This window comes from Electrophorus electricus, chromosome 12, assembly GCF_013358815.1.
Source record: "Electrophorus electricus isolate fEleEle1 chromosome 12, fEleEle1.pri, whole genome shotgun sequence".
NCBI classification, from domain to species: Eukaryota; Metazoa; Chordata; class Actinopteri; order Gymnotiformes; family Gymnotidae; genus Electrophorus; species Electrophorus electricus.
In genome coordinates, this window is record NC_049546.1 from 15,805,598 (window position 1) to 15,823,418 (window position 17,821).

Consider the following 17,821-nt stretch of genomic DNA (forward strand, 5'->3'; position numbering starts at 1 on the left):
TCTGCCGATTAGTCAATGATATGGATGAATCACTGAAGGCATATTTGTTTGGGGGACACTTACTGTAAGATGCATGGTATTGTACGACTGACAAAGATTATAGTCTTGGTTTTTTATCGACTGAAAAATGACATGGCAGAATAGCCGATGAAATGTTCCACACCAAACTGAAATGACATAGCAGATGAAACTGTAGATGAAACTAACCAGGACATTCCTTATGCAGTGTAACACCTGGAGATCTATGTGGCATAACGCCTGGAGTGTGTGTGTGTGTGTGTGTGTGTGTGTGTGTGTGTGTGTGTGTGTGTGTGTGTGTGTGTGTGTGTGTGTGTAGGAATGTAATTCATTCCAGCACTGATTCATTGCCAAGAGGAGAAGAGCAATTGGTTAATCCCAGCTGCTGTGAGACATTATTTGTTTTCTCTTACATTCCTGACGTTTCTGCTAAATGTATGGTCAAGAGATAGATTTCAGTTTGACTCCATTCCTGCCATTGGGTGGTGAACGTAATGTACGCCACAAGGTACTTCAACAGGTAACAAATATACTTCTCTCAACACTGAGTGCTTCTCTGTGGCGTTGTCTCTCTTCTTTCTCACTCCCTGAAGAAGATCCACTTTTATGAAGGTCTCAAATTAGCTTTCTCTCCCACACATAAGTCGCCCACATATCAGTGCGCCTCATGTAACCTTTCGGTCCGTTTTCCAGATAACTTTACGGAGGAGAATAAGCATCTCGACCCCAACAACTTGGGCCCCGTTCTCACTCTGTTTTCATGAGACACCGTGTGCGCATACGAAGGCATTTTGGAATTTGGCTGCACTGTTCTGTGAATCTCGGGAGACTACAAATCACAGATGGGGGGTGGGGGGTCAGCTAGCCGAGACACAGCCGTTGTTTTCTCAGATATAAGCCACCCCTTTAGGCAAAGACATGGGGTAGCGGTTGAAAATGTAATTAGTTAGAGATCAAAATTGCGTCCGAGGGGGAAAAGATTTTCATATCTTGTCTCGCCTCCCACACTCGCTTCCCACTGAGAAGTAATCGCGGTTCATTCAGCCGATGAAGAGAACCTGTTTGTATTAGGCCTACCTGATTTTTTTTCCAGGCATCACAATTCCGACGGACTGAAACAGATTTTTGTACATTCGGGTGGAAAAGGTAAGACATTCTTTGCTGTAGTGCTTGCAAAGACGGGCCGTGGTGAAGTACAATTTACAGTCTCATAGTTCACAGTTCAAAACACACAGTATTACTCATACCCCAAGCTTACACAGCATGGTCTCGTCAGATTTCCGTTTACTTTGCGGCCACAGCTGACAATCGGAAGGTGCAAAATGGCTGGGACTGGACGTTTGGACTTTTTTGCACTCCAGCCCTGCACTTGCATCCCTCTGGGTGCTGAACCCCATCAACTTTCCGACAGCACGTCCCCCCGCCTGCATTACTGCCGCACAGCATCCCGTGGCGGGCGTCGCGGACAGAGGGGCACGCAGTTGGAGTGCCAGCCATTGCTCCGCCGTGAAGTTCCGTATGTAAATTTCCAAAAGAATGGAATATCCCCGTGGTAGAATGGCTAATGGGTGTTAGTTTTGGTGGCGAGGCTGACATGTGTGAGAGATGACGCTGTCGGCAGCGGGGGAACGCACAGGCGCCCGGCTCTATTCGTTCTCCCTGTGAACCCTGTCACCGCTGAAATGAGGCATGTTCCGGAGCAGCCGTTGCTCATTACTGTGACAAATACACTGGGCGGAAGACGCACTCACTCCCGCGGAGAACGGGCAACGCTGTAGCCGTCCTTTACAGCCCTTTACTGTAGTCGCTGTGCGCGACAGCGTGTGATCAGCGGCTTCACGTGGGGGATCAGTGTAAAAAATAAATAAATAAATAAATGAATGAACACCCGAGCATCTTCTAGTGCTCCAACTACATGTAATAGCCCAGAAAAAAGGGTGTGTTTATAATTATGTTTTTATAATGCATTGTGTATTGCTGGGAGAGCGAATCTCTAGTTTTTCAAAGAGTTATAACTGTATAAAAGAAAAAAAAAAACACTTGTTGAAAAATAAGGAGGGAAAGAACACAGCAACAGCACTATCCTGCGTTTCAAAATAGACTTCTGCATTTGCCCCAGCAAAGAAAGTTGCTGATACTTGCATCGCTGCCTATGCAGCATCATTTTTTCACACACCACGTTATGTCCTCGGGGCCACTGGCCATTATGGCTGCCTTCCATGACTTATTTATGAATGCTGAGGGCTGCAGAGAGAAAGCAGTACTTAGTCCTTACCCATTAGTACCTGATCAGGAAGGAATTAGAAATGGTTTAGTGTAAGAAGTTGGTTGGATCTTCCCACTTGCTTGGCTCAGCACCAGGTCAAAAATTATGCCTGAGAATAAATACGTTATCCATTCCTCTTGCTGTCGCAGAGTTAGGAGCGTGTGATTTAGTATCGTTACAATTGTTAACAGGTCTAATATGAGGAAGCCTCTTCATCTTGTTAAGTGTCTATCGCTTGTCTTTGATTAGGCTTTCCAGAACTGTTGTACTGTGTCCTGTCTTGTTTATGTGTTTGCTTCTCCATGGTAAATACGTTCAAGCCAGAGAAGAAGCAGGTAAGCAAGCACATAAAATATTATAGCTTACTCGAGAACAGAGTGATATTTCTTTATGAGCTCCCCATATTTCTTTGTCTCAGTGATCAATATGTAGCCAAATAGTATCTTCCTTCTTAGCCTTGCACTCTGTATTCCCAGTTCTTCTCATTCTCAGGATTATTATGTGTTCTCTGTTCACTCAGCAGAAAGAAACACTGAACAGACTACGTAAACAATCTTTTGAAGTATTGAGATTTTTGAGGTTATGTTCACATCGCATGAATTATTTCAAGGATAGAGTGAAGCTCACTGACATTCCCTGCAAATGAAATATGTAAAAGGAGTTAATATGTAAGTGTTTACGTTATAGGAATGTTGTTCCTGTGGTTATGCAAATATTTATTTTTAATCGTGGGGTGGCTCCAACGATTTTCTCCAAAATAGGTTCATCCATATCCTGATTGGTTATGTGTCCTTTGCATATAATTGCTGGGAATAGAAATCTATTTTAAAAAATCGCTTCTCTTGTGTGCGTGTGTGTGTGTGCGCGTTTGTGTGCGTTTGTGTTTGTACGTGTGCGTGCCCTGTCTTCAGAACAAAACTGGCTTTAGGACCCAGTTGTACTCCGATTGGCGTTTTCTTTGTAGTGTTTTTTTTCTTCTCAAGAGCAGTAAAAAAAAAAACAATGTAAAGTGAGCTTTATGTGACACTGTAAGTCGGGACCAGTTCGGCGCGTAACAAGTCCATGCTTAGTTAAAATAACATATTCTGAACTGCGCGAAGCACTTCTAAACAGTTACCTGTAAGTGAGGTTGTATGAGACGTCTTTGTTGATGGAAATGTATTAAAGCTCGCTCTCGTGCCACATGCGCGCTCCGTTGAATTTTTCCGAGGGCTGCGCGAACACGTCCGTGCCGTGAGCAGCTGGGAGTAACTTTACCGCGCCACTAAATCTTGTTTTTGTGAGACTCGAAAGAAGGATACACACACATCTGGCGTATCAGGTGGGTGGTTTAAAAAAAAAAAAGAATTTGTGCAATTCATGAGACCCACCGAGGGGCTGCATCTTCACTCACGCTTGGCAGCGTCACAGCCGTGTGCACGTGAATAACGACCACTTGTTCAACTTGCTCACGAGCCAGGATGTTTAGAACTACCGTGAGAGAGAAATTGTCATTCAGCTCGTGCGTGCCACCTGTCACTGAATATTAAGGGATTGCTGTTATTGCCTCGGAAATATTCATGTGATATTCGAGTGCTTGCGCTTCCTTTCAGCGTGCGTACGAGGTTAGCACATGTCTGTTGGGTGCATATCTAATCTTACCTCTACTTATGTTTCGCAAATATTTCGTATTACATTTGCCAAGCTAAAACGCACTGGGTTTGCGTTCATTTAACAGATTTGCACCAATTTTCATTCATGTAGGTGAGTGGATCAGCGATGAGGGGAAGGCTGCTAGCGTCTAATTTTTTGGTCCTCTGCATCTCCTTAACGTTATTTTGGCGCACGAGGTAAGAATTTAAATGACCCCTACCTCTTGTTTTCGTTTCATTAATTTATTTCGACAGACTGTTACGTTTATCGATAGCAACCATTTACCCTATTAGTAATGGTTATTGAATCTCTCACGTTTCCGAAATCGCATGGCCTGATCTGTTCAATCCTCTCTGTGCGTAACCGGCGCTTTTGGCGCGCCAGAAATGAGTGGTTGATAGAAACCACAGCTAAAGAGGATATGATGGTGTTTCTTGACAAAGACAGTTTCGAAATAAACTAATTTGTCAGCGTTCGGGTTATCAAACATTATAAATGCCATTTCCCCTTGGTGGAGGTAGCGTAGTTTCTGCGAGTTGGGAATTAAGTCATTTCACAGGGAGCGTTCGTTCATTATGAAGACCACGGCACAACAGACGCGATATGGAGCGCATGGTAATGTAGCTGGTACGCAAATGTCGACCACGTTCTTGTAGTTGTTGTTTGCTTGTTTTGTTTTTGGTTGGTTGGTTGGTTGGTTGGTTTTTACCCACAAACAATTCCTCTTGCAAGTGCCACGTTAGTGAGAATCTGTTGCCTACAGATAAACAATACAATTATTCATGTTGGTAGTCAATTGAAACTCATACATTGGCTATTTGCAAAGTTTGTGTATTGAATTATTATAATCTTTTTGATATTTATTTATAATTAACCACTAAATAAACAAACAAATCAATATTCTTTATCATGCAAATTAACCTTAGAGTTCAATAGCGATTCAATAAAACATTCACAACTGAGATTCACTATTTGTCTTATTACATACTTAATTAAGCAAATCTGGGAGGATGCATGCCTATATTAGCACACTCAGTTGGCATTTGACTCAGGGATCAGACGCCCACAGATCAGACATTTTCTTGTGATCAGGTTCTGCTGAGGAGAATGTGAAAAAGACAGGTTAGTCTTCCTGTTAAGAGGGCAGACAGGAAGATAAAGGTGTCCAACCCTGAGAAAGATGTTGTACTAGGTTTTCAGCTCCTCAGGTTCCCCCAAAGAGGCCACATTTTTTTACTTTATGCTAGATGCCATCACTGTATTATGCCTTATACAGAATTTTACAACTGTTGATGGCTGTTCAGAAATGGACTTGCATCTGGAATTTACAACTTCATCACAGTCTGACTGTTTGTAGTTTAAGCACATGAGCAGCCACTGAGCAAATGACTCAAACCAAATGTCCAAATGTTTGCCTGAATGCTTATGTGAATTATGCTAATTATGTTCCCGGGACATGTGGCACATGGACTTCATTGTTCAGGGAGGAACACTCAGTACAAGATAGGGTGCAAACATCCTGCCATCTATATCAAATTTTGGGACGTAACATCATACTATAGAAAAAAGAAAAAGATCCAGATCAGATTCATTCATTTTCTAGAAGCACAATAAGGTCTTCTACTGCATGTATCCAGTCTGCGAATGCTTTTAATGTTGGTTTACTTCAAGCAGTTTTCGCACATATGCCTACATATTTGGCTTTCTGTTATAGGTCAGTAAGTGCAGACAGCACGACAGATGCATTCAAAAACAACATTACCCTGTTTACCCGTATCCTGGATCGACTTCTGGATGGCTATGACAATCGGCTTAGGCCTGGCCTGGGAGGTGAGATCTGACGCTGATAAAGTACTTGCATGTATGCCTTGTAGACACAAGCAGAAGAAAAGGTCAGCACACATCTGAAAATGAGAACAGGACACCATAACCCACCTATTTAATGATTGATTACAATATTTTGGGAACTGTATTTTTGTTTTTATGTTTGTATGTTTGCTTGCTTGCTTGCTTGTAATGGCCTCCATCACTTTAAGAAGTTGGCTGTATTTTCATAGCCAGGCAATATCAAATTAAATCATGTCTTAATGAAGCTGGAACTAATGATTGACAGCTATTAGTAATTATTACATTAGTGAGTTCAGTGGGGACCCAGTCACAGTTTAGAACAGAAGATGAAATCCTACAGTACAACCTATAACTAACATAGTTAAAATTGACCCTAGTTGTAGCTATAACAACAAGAAGAGTGATTACCAAATTCCTGTTTATTACCATTAAAGTAAACTTCACACAAAAATAACATTGAAAATTGGTAAAGGAATAGCTGCAGATGTTAGGGTTACATTAAAGCAGTATTCTTGTGATATATTATCCATTAATTCTTTTAAGAATAATGTATGCATGAGTTAATTATATCTGTAGGCTTGACTGTTTGTTAGGGTTTGGGGGGGGGGGGTGTATATGAATTGCCCATATGGGGCAAAGTGGGGGAAAATAGACCATGCTTTCAGCACCACTATGCAAGTGAATAACCCTGGTTGCTACTTTGTTGTGGGAGAGACATAATGCATTGAAATTGCTATTGTTCAACAGTATTGTTGTCAAGTTGTGTAGATGGATGTTTTTGAGTACCAGTTTGCTGGCAGCATAGAGGTCAGACAGTACAGCAGGCAGATAACAATAATTATATTTTCAGTGTGAATGTATGCTTGGCCAAACAATAAATTGTCATGTTTATGGCCATGGTTATCACCACAAGGAGCACTAAGTAACAGTTTTCTCTTGCTCAGTCAGAAATCTGGCAGAAGTTAAGAGCCCAGTGTTTGTGACGCCAGCCATCTAGTTTCAGATCATGAGCTTACATAGCTTCACTTTTAATTGAGAACATACTGACATTATTAATTCAGACCATTACAGAGCATTTTCAATTAATGTACATCCATTGGATTAATTAATCCTACCATGTTGTCAGGGGCTAAGCAAGCTAATTTCTGGCCCACAGGCAAATCAGTTTCTGTATAAGTAGTAGTACGGCTATTAATATTTATTATATTAGTAGGAGCTAATTTGAACCCAACACCAAAAGATATTAACCCAAGAATCTCTCCTGTGGAAGATAAAGTTAAGATATCTAGGAGGAGAAGCTGACTCTAAACTCAGAAACTGGAAGAAACCCATAAAAGGCGCAGGTCAGAGCTTTGGACAGATTAAAAATGCTTAATGATTTTATCTCAGTGCTTAACTGTTCAGTACCTCGATATTGCAGGATGTATACAAAAACATGCAGAAGGAAATGTGTCAAGATTTAGAAATGTATGTCACACTCTGTCTCCTCAGTCCCGAGAGGGCAGTTATACTCCAGGCTGAAGGAGAGGTTGGGCAGTGGAGTTCGTAAATACATAAACCCTGGAGGGTCTCTGAGAATATTGCACAGAGAAACTGTGTCGGAAGAGTACAAGAAAAAGAAAGAAAGTGTCGACAGATTCAGGTGGTGGTAAAATGCTATGTGCACTGTATGCACATTTCTGTAACACTAGCGGTGAAGTTGTACTTTAACAGTCAAAAGAGCACCAACACTCGTGCAGGTAGCCGGAAAATTCACTGTCCCAAACCAAATTTCTGCTGTCCTAAACGGTATTTTGAAGTGTTATTCATATACAAATAAGCATACATAAGATAATATATTTAATTAAGGTTATTTACTCTCAAAATGAAAAATAAATTCACACAATACACTTTCACATTGAAAGTTTAATGTGAGAATTTATTACTTATTTAAAAAATGATTTTTTTTTTTTTTTTTTGTAAACAAGCAAAGGTTTCATAACAAGCATCTTTCTCTTTTAATCCTTTGATATGCTGTTGTGACACCTGACATGAACATATGCTGATATGCCCATGTCCAGTGGTTCAGACGTCTTGGTGACTTTTTTCGCTGCTATACACTTTGTGACAGAGAGTTGTTAAGCGATTTCTAAAATTTGTAGCTCAGAAAAAGAGCCACTCTTATTTGCCTTGTTAGGATATTCTGTACAAACTTTGCAGAACATCTCGGGTAGAGAGGGCTCAAAATAGGCCCATGAGGTAATGAAGCTATGGTTTCACTTTGTTTTGTATTTGAGGTTCACCATTTTCCTGCACACCTTTCTCTGATGTCACTTGTCAACAGATAACATCATTGGTTTTGTTTTTAACTGGATTTGTGAATGGATGTGACAATTTTTGGCATTACGAGGGGTTAAATATTCAAGTAAATTGAGTTTGACATCAGTTACATTAACACATTGTGCCCCCTACCCCAACATGAGCTGGCCCAACCGGGCAAGTGATTTTCTTGCTGTGGTCCTGATGTCGTGTTTAATTGCCCTGGGCTTTTAGGCAGTTGAACCCTGCAATACAATTGTACTTTTGTGATTGCTTTCGTTATTACAATCTGATCTTCTATGTAATTTATTTGAACACATAACAAAATAATAGCTGAAAACAGTCATACACTGGGGCTACTAAATAGCTTTTTACTGAATTAACGGATTGATTTTGTAGTCATGATGAATAAAGTTGAAAAGCACACTGGAATCAATAATTACCATTTGTTACACTGAAATCAATACCATGCTTCTCAAGAAAAGGGGGAAAATGCATAGTGAATGCATGGACCACCTAGTAACTGCAATTCAAAGCAAGTTTAGCACGGGTGAATATAAAACAAAAAGCCATGCTGAACATGACAGACCTTCCAAAATGGCTGATCTCAGCATGAAGCTGCATTATATGAGAAGATAGACAGGCTCTGAGTAGAAGATGAGTCACATAAGCAAGCCAGAGACCTTTAATGCACCGTTGCTCCGTTCTCCTTGACAAGCTGGTCTAAATCTCCACCTCCATTGGCTCATGAAGAGCTAGACATGGCGGCACGATGCAGATGAGCGCGGTATCGAAAGCACGGGTCCCGCCCAAGGCAACGGCAGAGAAATCGCCACCCTCTGGACACCTGACATTTATTGGTCTCTCCTTGTGTTTTAAATGTCTGCTGTCAGGCTCTCAGAAGGTGCGTTCTTTTGCTGCGGGTTCGGTTCTCAGCAGTTCCCTGCCTCTCTGAGCCAGCAGGGGATCAGTGAAAACACATCTGCCGTACACTGGGCAAGAAGGGCAGCTTCATCCCTTCAGGGGTGCAGGGGTATGGCAGCTAATGTTGGGCAGGTTTGAGAGCAGGCATACAGACTTGGGCAGTTACTTCTCTCTCCTTTAACCGCATTTAACTGTCTGGCTGTGCTTCTTAAGCAGTAGGTCAGAAAGATGCTTAGGCTAGACAATTGGTTTGAGTTCCCAAAGGCAGGAACATTGATTGAAACAAAGAAATGTGATCTGAATTTGCTGTTTTGGTGTTTTTGTGAACACCGTATTTTCCCACCACCTTTAGCCCTTTATTTCCCACAAACCCCTCACAGGTGTGTTAGAGTATACTTGCCACCCAGTCCTGTCCTGTTTTGACTGAGCAAAGCAGGCTGTGTTATTGTTATCTTGTCCACAGCTGTCCTTGACTGGTACAGTCAGCAATTGTCAAAGAGTCGTTTCTCACGGTCTGAAGGTCCGTTTTATTGTTATTGGATTGAGAATTAAACGATCTAATACCAGGCACATTCCGGAGTAGCATAATCAAGTTTCTGATTAGTATTTTGCCCTCAGGAGGTTATTGATTGAACTGAAGGTGAAATTGTAGCTTTGCCTACACTCCAGTGAGCATGGCTTATAAGACAAGTGCGTGAGACACCTCTTGTTGGTGGTGCGAGGTTTTACACAGACGACAAAGCTGCTGGGTTTTTCGAACAGATGCTCTGGTTTACAGACGCAGAACACTCGAGCACGTACACATGCCGGTGCAATTGCTGTCCTAGAATCTCAGCAGGAAATATGCATAAGACTTCAACCGAAGCTGCAAAGCTACATGCCCATGTGTCTTACTTGCGTCAATGGAAAAGCGTGGAAGCACCTAGCATTATGGTAATACAGAGCTTCTCTCTGTATTACCATAATGCAGGGGGGGGGGAGAAGTAAAGCACCCCCCCCCCTGCATTAAATTGTCAGAGTAGGTTGCTGAATAGACACAACACATCTCATCTATAAGAGAGCAGCTGCATTCCAGAGGGGTTCCTAGGAGACAAGTATTCGTAAGGACACGGTCGCATTCCAAAGAGCATCCTATCTCCACGACCCCTGCCTTAAGCATTTCTGACATGGAGCACAGTCACTTTGCATCCAGATGCACACGCCACCAGCCACAATGGTCTGGGACTGTCACACCTACCACAGGTGGACGATACCGCTATAGGCAATCTATGTGTGATCCATCGCTCCATCCTTGCGTACCAGTGTTGATCAGGTGTCCAAAAAAAGGTCGTGTTTATAAGAAAATATAAAGCTGTCTCGGGTCTGCCTTGCTACTCGTCTTATACGCTAATTTGACAAGCATATGAAACCAAAGTAGTTGTACTTGTATGTAACAAATAATTGAGTGAGCTTCATTTGTTTCAGTTTTCAACCTTTAGAGCCAGGATTGCAGGAACGTGTGTGTGTGTGTGTGTGTGTGTGTGTGTGTGTGTGTGTGTGTGTGTGTGTGTGTGTGTGTGTGTGTGTGTGTGTGTGTGTGTGTGTGTGTGTGTGTGTGTGTGTGTTCCGGGACACAATCCTATTGACATGTTTCTTAAAACACTTGAATTTGAAAAAGGAGGGGGAGAGAAAGCATCAGGCACTGGGGTCCTTGAAAGGAGCCTCCATTCCTCCCCAAGATATGAATAAACCAACCTACATTACATGTCTATTAATAAACCAGACCAACTTCTTGAGGCTCTCGATGCACTCTTCAATTTTAAGAAGTAAATTACTGCGAACCTCTACTGGGTCTTTCCTTTGTATTAAAGCTAATGTATGCCCATCAAACATAATTATTTTTGTTATTTATTAATTTAGAGATATATGAAACACTTTGTGTAACACATTTACCATCTTTTCCTTTGTGTGGTATTGTGGAGTAGTTTTGTGTAGCTGAACATTTGTTGCACACTTCCTTGTAAATCAGTAATTGGCCAGGGCTTGACTGGGGTGTGCAGAAGCTCAGGAGAGTACCAAGGCTGGTCCCAGAGGTCCTTCTCGATAGCATTTTGTTTGGCGTAGTAACTGGCAGTTTAAAATTAGCATGTAAGATTGATTCAGAGGAAAAGCTAAGAAGGAAGGAGCTTTTTAGGTCAGCTGAGTGTTGGTAGGCACAGACAGATGGATAGAAAGAGAAACAGAAACAGCTAATTTATGACAGACCCAAAAAATTGGAGAGATGGAGTGAGAACAGTCCAATCAGTGGAACACAAAGTGGAACCAAAAAGACAGCACAAACCTGTATTTACAAGAGCTCCATTTAACTCACACAGGAATACATGGTGTTGGAAAACAAAATGAAATCCATTAGTTAACAAAAGCGCTTTCAGAATTTTACCCATTCAAGCAAGCAGCGCAAGACATATTACAGCCCTTTTAAAATTCAACACAGCTATTTCATTAAAGATTCCATGAAAATGGCATTCTTGAGTGTTTCTCATATTCTTCTCCCTGGATCTCCTCCCTCCTACCTGTACCCCCTTTATCAGATCGGGTCACCACCGTGAAGACTGATATCTATGTCACCAGTTTTGGACCAGTTTCAGACACAGATATGGTGAGTTCAAACAGTTCCTGAAGGTCACAGGGTTTATTTACTTATCACTTTCTGGGGTGCTGAAGGGTTTGGGGAGGGCTGTTCTGGAGCTGTATCAAGTTTGGTGTTTAGAGTGGTCTTGTACAATGCATGAATTCAACATTGGGTTACAATGTGAATAATAGGATTTTTAAAAATTATTATTATTATTATTATTTGCATGAAACCAGCATTTACTGATTAGCTTGACAGCTAGTTTATATCTATACTGTCTTCCGTGTTCGGAAGAGGTGTGATTTAGGAGTCATTCACAAAGATTGGACTTGGCGCGCTGCTCATATCCCACAATGTACAAATTATACACACACTGCACTTCTGGAAAATTATGATTTGAAGAGCAGCAACGCCTCACTACCCACAATATTTAAACAAGCCCAGTGCAGTAAACTATTCCTCGGCGATTGATAAATTTGCATGCATTCTGTTCTTTTATAGGCCTTAGCATAAAATAGAAATAATGCCACAGTTGTTGTATTATACTGCGCTGATGTATTAGCAGTATATTTGTTTTTCTAAAAGCAATTTTGCTGTGTTACTCTGCACCCTGTGAAAGCCTTTGGCAGGAAATGTATGAAAAGTGTTTTACTTTAGAAGCATAGAGTTTACAGAAAAGAAAAGAAAACAACAACCTTAAAACAATGCTAAATTCATTGGTCACTGAGCAACTCACTTCATCACCATGCCTCTGGCTGTGGTTTCTAAAGCAGTTTTTTTATTTTATTTATTTTTTTTTAAGCGACCAGAATAAACAGTCAGTATGTGTTTGTAATAACACCTTTGCACCACTGGGATCACTTTCCCCCTCCCTGGACCTTCACATGTAATTGAAATGACCCGTGGCAGGATTTATCTCACACAGGACATCTGACCTTAAAACCAAATCATGAATGATGGCCTGTAGTTATAACCCAGGTATTTAGAAAGAAGTGCTTTATTGCCTTTCTTCCATCAGATTGTATGGACTCTTCTTCAGATCTTTTTTTTTTTTTTTTTTTTTTTTTTTTTTTTAAGAGTAGCATTAACTGAGCAGAAGAAGTACATTGGCTGAGAAGAGAAAAGAGGAGCATTGTCTGAGACGGCCAAGTCTGTTCTCATGTGTGTGGATCAGCGGGAAAGTAACACTGGGCTGTGCTGGTCCCACAGGGTCAGATCCTCATGGAATCTCATGGAAGGGTTTTTTTGGGGGGGGCGGGGGGGACGGAATGAAAAGCAGCGGCACCTGACTACGCTGTGCCACTCTGAATTACACCCTCCCCCTTTGATGAACCACAGGAAGCCGCGCTATGACTCACAGATCCGCCTGCACAGCTGCCTCCATTATCAATTCAGACAAAGCCAAAGGAAGGACATTTCTAATGTGGGTTTTAATCAGAGGAGTCAAAGTATGAGGTGTATGCTAGAGACAAAGGCGTTATACATACTACAGGGGTCATATGCGCAAGTCCATAAACATCTGTGTGTTCTATATACAAACACGGGCTGATTTTGTATGTTTTACATTTAGTACAAACAGGAAGGGAATTCTTAGAAACTGAGCTAAGAAAGCTGGAAAGTTGAGCATACTAGTGGCTTTCAGCAATGGTTTGTTGTCTGAGGGTCATAGAATTGTGTGTGATAATGTAGGTTTAGAGGATTTTCTCAGAGACTTTGTGTGTGTGTGTGTGTGTGTGTGTGTGTGTGTGTGTGTGTGTGTGTGTGTGTGTGTGTGTGTGTGTGTGTGTGTGTGTGTGTGTGTGTGTGTGTGTGTGTGTGTGTGTGTGTGTGTGTGTGTGTGTGTGAGAGAGTGAGAGAGCTCCTATGCTCCTCTCTTTCTACTGGAGCTCATCAGCCTGGTAACTGTGAGATTAAGCCTCTGCTCCCGCACCTACAAAGAATATAGAACCATAAACCAGGAGATGCAATTCCTCCACTTTCCTCTGCCCTGGAGTTTCTCATCTTCTCCCCACCTCCCTCTGTCCCTGCTCCATTCTCCTTCCTGAGGCCTCAGTCGTCTCCCGTTGTCTCGCCTGTACTCGCTCTGCCCGTCTCATCCCATTCTCACTGCTCTGCATGCTGAGCACTGCTCAATCACTCACGGCTCCCGTGCTACGGGATTGGATTAGCTCAGGAGAGAGGCGTGTGGACTCTTCTCCGCTTTGTCTCTCCTTCAGAGACTAGAGAGATAAGACATGCATTATGTATTCTTTTGTGTGACGTTAACTCACCCACAATCCCCACCCCAACCACCCCCATGCTGTCCACACATTTGCAGTCTTCTTGCAGGAGAGACGCAGCCTCACGCATGCACGTCGTCACATTGAAAGATTTTTCATTTTCAAAGACAAATTGTTTCATCTTTTTTGCCTCCACACAATCCCTGGAGCTCATCTTTCCTCTCTGTCCATTCTTTCATCATTTTTTGTCTTTATTTCAAGGGTCGTGACAGTTGTCACCTTCCCCCCCACCTCTTGAAATGGATTCGTTCTTGCCGTTCTGGCAGCGGATCCATTTTTGGACAGTCTTCCCATCAGTTACTTTGAATGATTATTCTGTGTTTTATTCTCTTTAGTAGGCCAGTACGTTCCTCCGAGTGAAGCAGGTTGTCCATTTGAAGAAACACACACGATGCTACAACATCATCTTCAGAGACTCTTAAAAATGTACCCAGCAGCATTAAACATCCAACAGTAGTCATCCACTCTTCGGAGGAAAAGCTTCTGATCATTTCTGGGAGTAATCCTGTTATGAGTGATATCTATGAGAAGAAATATTGAACAACCATCTATGAAGTGACATTTGCTGAGTTAAATTATCGTGTACTTGGCGTTTTAGCTTCAGTTTTCAAGTAGGGATGATGGGGGTGTGACATTGGTGCTGTTGCTATGGCCCTCAATCCCTTAGTCAGACATCTCAAACCTCTTTCCTTCTTTCTCTCTCTCACCATGTCTTCTCTTTCATTTTCTCTTATTGTCTCTGTTCTCTCTCTCTCTCTCTCTCTCTCCCTCGCGCTCTCGCTGAATTTCTCCTGTGGTTATGATTGCCCTCATTAGAGCCAGTCCTAAAGTGACCTGTGTGCTATGCAGATAAACAGCAGTTTTTATGAGGCTAGAGATGAAACGCTCAGGTCCTTCTTAGTCAAAGGTACAGCTGCTAAGGTACCAAAATGAAAAAGAAATATCAATGCACATATCTCCGATATACAGTAAAATGGTGAGTGTAAGACTTTGTTTGAATCTTTTCAAAAGTTTCTACATGTTTTTAATAATGCCCAAAGAATGATAATGCTCTTTATAAAAGATAAAAATGTAAGAATAAAGAAAGAGAAAAGTCATGAAATGTCATGTGAACCGATGGGAGAAGCTTTACCACGTGAAGGCTGGTGACCCTGGGTAGCCCTGGTCGTCCTGTTCTAGCTGCGCTGACAGCCCAGCACTCTGCAGTCATTAGCCGCTGCCATTCTTCTCCCCAAGGCGGTGTGACCACGAAGGAACGTGCGTCTGCTGGGCTACCCTGGAATCTATTTAGTCAGTGTTGCGCGCACAGGTGCACGGTGGCATATGTGATACAGGCATGGCTTCCCTACGGCCAGACTTTCTCACACGCGATGCAGCCTGTGATGGATGAGGAGGGGAGGCTGGCAATCGGCCAAGCCTGATGGAGCCGCTTCACGCTGGGCCTGGTCACAGCCTGAACCCCCTGGTGTGGGGTGTCCTGCGGTGGGGACGGAAAAGGAGAGACAGAGAGACAGAGAGAGAGAGAGAGAGAGAGAAATGAGGAGCAGAAAGGAATGGAGAGAGAGAAATGAGGGGATGGGGAATGCCAGGGCAAATTTGGGGAAATAATGGCTAGAGGAGAGTTCTTTGGCCTCTTAGCCGTTCCTTCTCTGTCAGGGGCTGGCGGCCACAGTTGTGGGGTCGTAGGGACCCAGCGGTTGCGACACATTCCTTATACTGCACATAACCCCTATGCCAGCCCTACACCCATCAACATAGCACACATTAGCAACTGCTGTCACTCTGTCTGTCTTTCTCTGTGTCTGTCACTCTGTCTTTCTCCCTCCGTCTGTTTCTCTTTTTTTTTTTCCCTTCTCTCCCTGTGTGACTGAGGAGGCTGTATGTAGGGTGTGTATATTTGTACTTGTTTAGGAGAGTTAATTCACTTGTTTTAACCATGTTTTGCCTCACTGCAACTAATGGCTATTCATACAAACCTCGTTTGCCATGTCCGGTTCCATATTCATCGAACTGTTTTGGTCCTTAACGACAGTTCCAATTAGACCTCCCTGTTAATTACAAGGGGTTAGCTGGCCTTACAACTGCCAGTTGAATATACTCCCATTCTTTACCTACACAAAAATGGCTTTTAGAATTTAGAGCATGGAAAAAATGCTGGTCTGGTAGTTTGCACTACAAGGCGCTAAAAAAGATTCTCACCGCATTAAAATTCTTGCAGTAGATTTTTTTTTCCTCAGCAATTGGGTCATGAGGGTATGGGGGCAGGGTTCCTCCAAGGCTGTTATGGTGGGGCCTGGTGGGGTTTAAATTACGTTAGGAATCTAATATTTAATATTTTCATTTGACGTAGTGTTTTGTTGTTGTTGTTGTTGTTGTTGTTGTTGTTGTTGTTGCTTTTATTTGTTTGTTTGGGGGGAGGGATTCATTGTGTTTTTTTGCTATCCAAATTAAATGTTGACCGCTTGTCTGTTATATTTTGTAAGGTTAATAAAATATTTATTACAAAGAAAGACCTTGTCTGCCAGGTCAGTATGAGACATGAAGCTAAAATTAGACTCCTGCACATGGATGTGACTGAGCGAAACAAAATCGGAACAGACAGGATGGTGTCTAAGATGCTGTAACGCCTTAGCTAAAACCAATAAGATGCAGTGTTGCACACTGTGATATGCTCAGACAATGGGAATTGGAATCTCAGCGGTGGTCCTAGCTAGCACTTACCTGAGCTTCATCCCAGCAGGGATTCCCACTGTCACCCGGCAGCCTGCAGTAATCAAAAAACACCAGCCACGTTTTTAGAAAGACCTGTTGCCTACCTACGCTTACTTGATTAGGTACAGGTATTTTATAGGTCCAAGTGTTTAATTACACACTGCAGTCAGTTTACATAAGTTGCATATCAGCCTGGTCAGTGTCTGACCATATGACCACCGATCACTGAATATTATGTTGGTTGTCAGACCCGACACAACATTGGCATTAATGCTGTGTTGAGCTGATACTAAGTCTATCAGGCACGCCGGTGTTGCTGGAGTTTACACTTGCGTTCGTGTTAGTGGTCACTGAGCATTTCTGAAGGGCTAGATGGTGGCTAACCCAAGCAGTGCATAACATTTAGGAGGAAAAGATTTTGTTTTTCTCCTGCATGCTTTACATTGATGTGTTTGATGTGCTTCAAAGGAAGGTAGAGTTGACTAACAGTCTGTCCTTGTTGGCTAACAACTTTCTTAGATTGAGTGTAAGCCAATCTAATATCACTCCTTTTTTGCCCCAACACTCCCCATCAAATAACCGAGGCATTTCCTGTGAATAACCACTTGCTATAATACCTGTTATCCAAGTTTTTCTTGGGTGAGTTAAAGTTACAACATAGAAAATACAGCCACTAGATTGTTCACAGCAAGAAAAGGGATCGTGTCGACTCAGTTTTGGCTTGCCTCCAGTGGCACCCTCTCCATTACAGACTCCAGTAGAAGGTATTATTATCTGTTTTGAAAGCTCATTTTGGACTGCTTCTCTCATATATTGTCGACTTGCTCTGCCAGTGTTCTGCCTCTGGAATGCAGAGTTGTAGCTTTTCGCACTTACTCAGTAGCTAGATTCAGTTAGATTCTTAACTGCATAGCCACATGAATGAGGTGTTTCTAATAAATTGGCAGGTGCGTATATTGGAGAAAATGGATAAAAGAGTTTTCCAGCAGTGAGGGGGTGGTTGTGTATCATGTTTTCTCAATATTAAAAATTATTAAAATAAACTCTACCTGATAGAGAGGCTGATAAGTCAAAATGACTCAAAAGAGACATTATGCCTTATGCTTGAATGTCTTTGTCTGCTGCTTCACCTGGAGGCAGACAAATTCTCAGTACAGACCCTTAAGCACAATACAGTGTGAACAAAAGGACACTGTTTCGTATAGCTCCTTCATCTCTTCCATGGATGTGCTT

General features: G+C 42.3%; 1 protein-coding gene across 3 annotated transcripts in view; it reads left to right on the forward strand.

The window, feature by feature from the left end:
* Positions 1 to 3,226: 3,226 nt before the first annotated feature.
* Positions 3,227 to 17,821, forward strand: part of LOC113582070 (gamma-aminobutyric acid receptor subunit alpha-2) — a 30,142-nt gene continuing 15,547 nt past the window's right edge. The window contains exons 1-4 of one of the 3 annotated variants that reach the window (XM_027017659.2): positions 3,227 to 3,605; positions 4,002 to 4,113; positions 5,631 to 5,746; positions 11,557 to 11,624. In XM_027017659.2, the coding sequence (XP_026873460.2) occupies positions 4,043 to 4,113; positions 5,631 to 5,746; positions 11,557 to 11,624 (255 nt within the window). In that variant the 5' untranslated portion in view covers positions 3,227 to 3,605; positions 4,002 to 4,042. Of the gene's footprint in view, positions 3,606 to 3,699; positions 3,889 to 4,001; positions 4,114 to 5,630; positions 5,747 to 11,556; positions 11,625 to 17,821 lie in introns of those variants that run through there. The other 2 variants (XM_027017641.2, XM_027017649.2) reach the window with 2 other exon arrangements.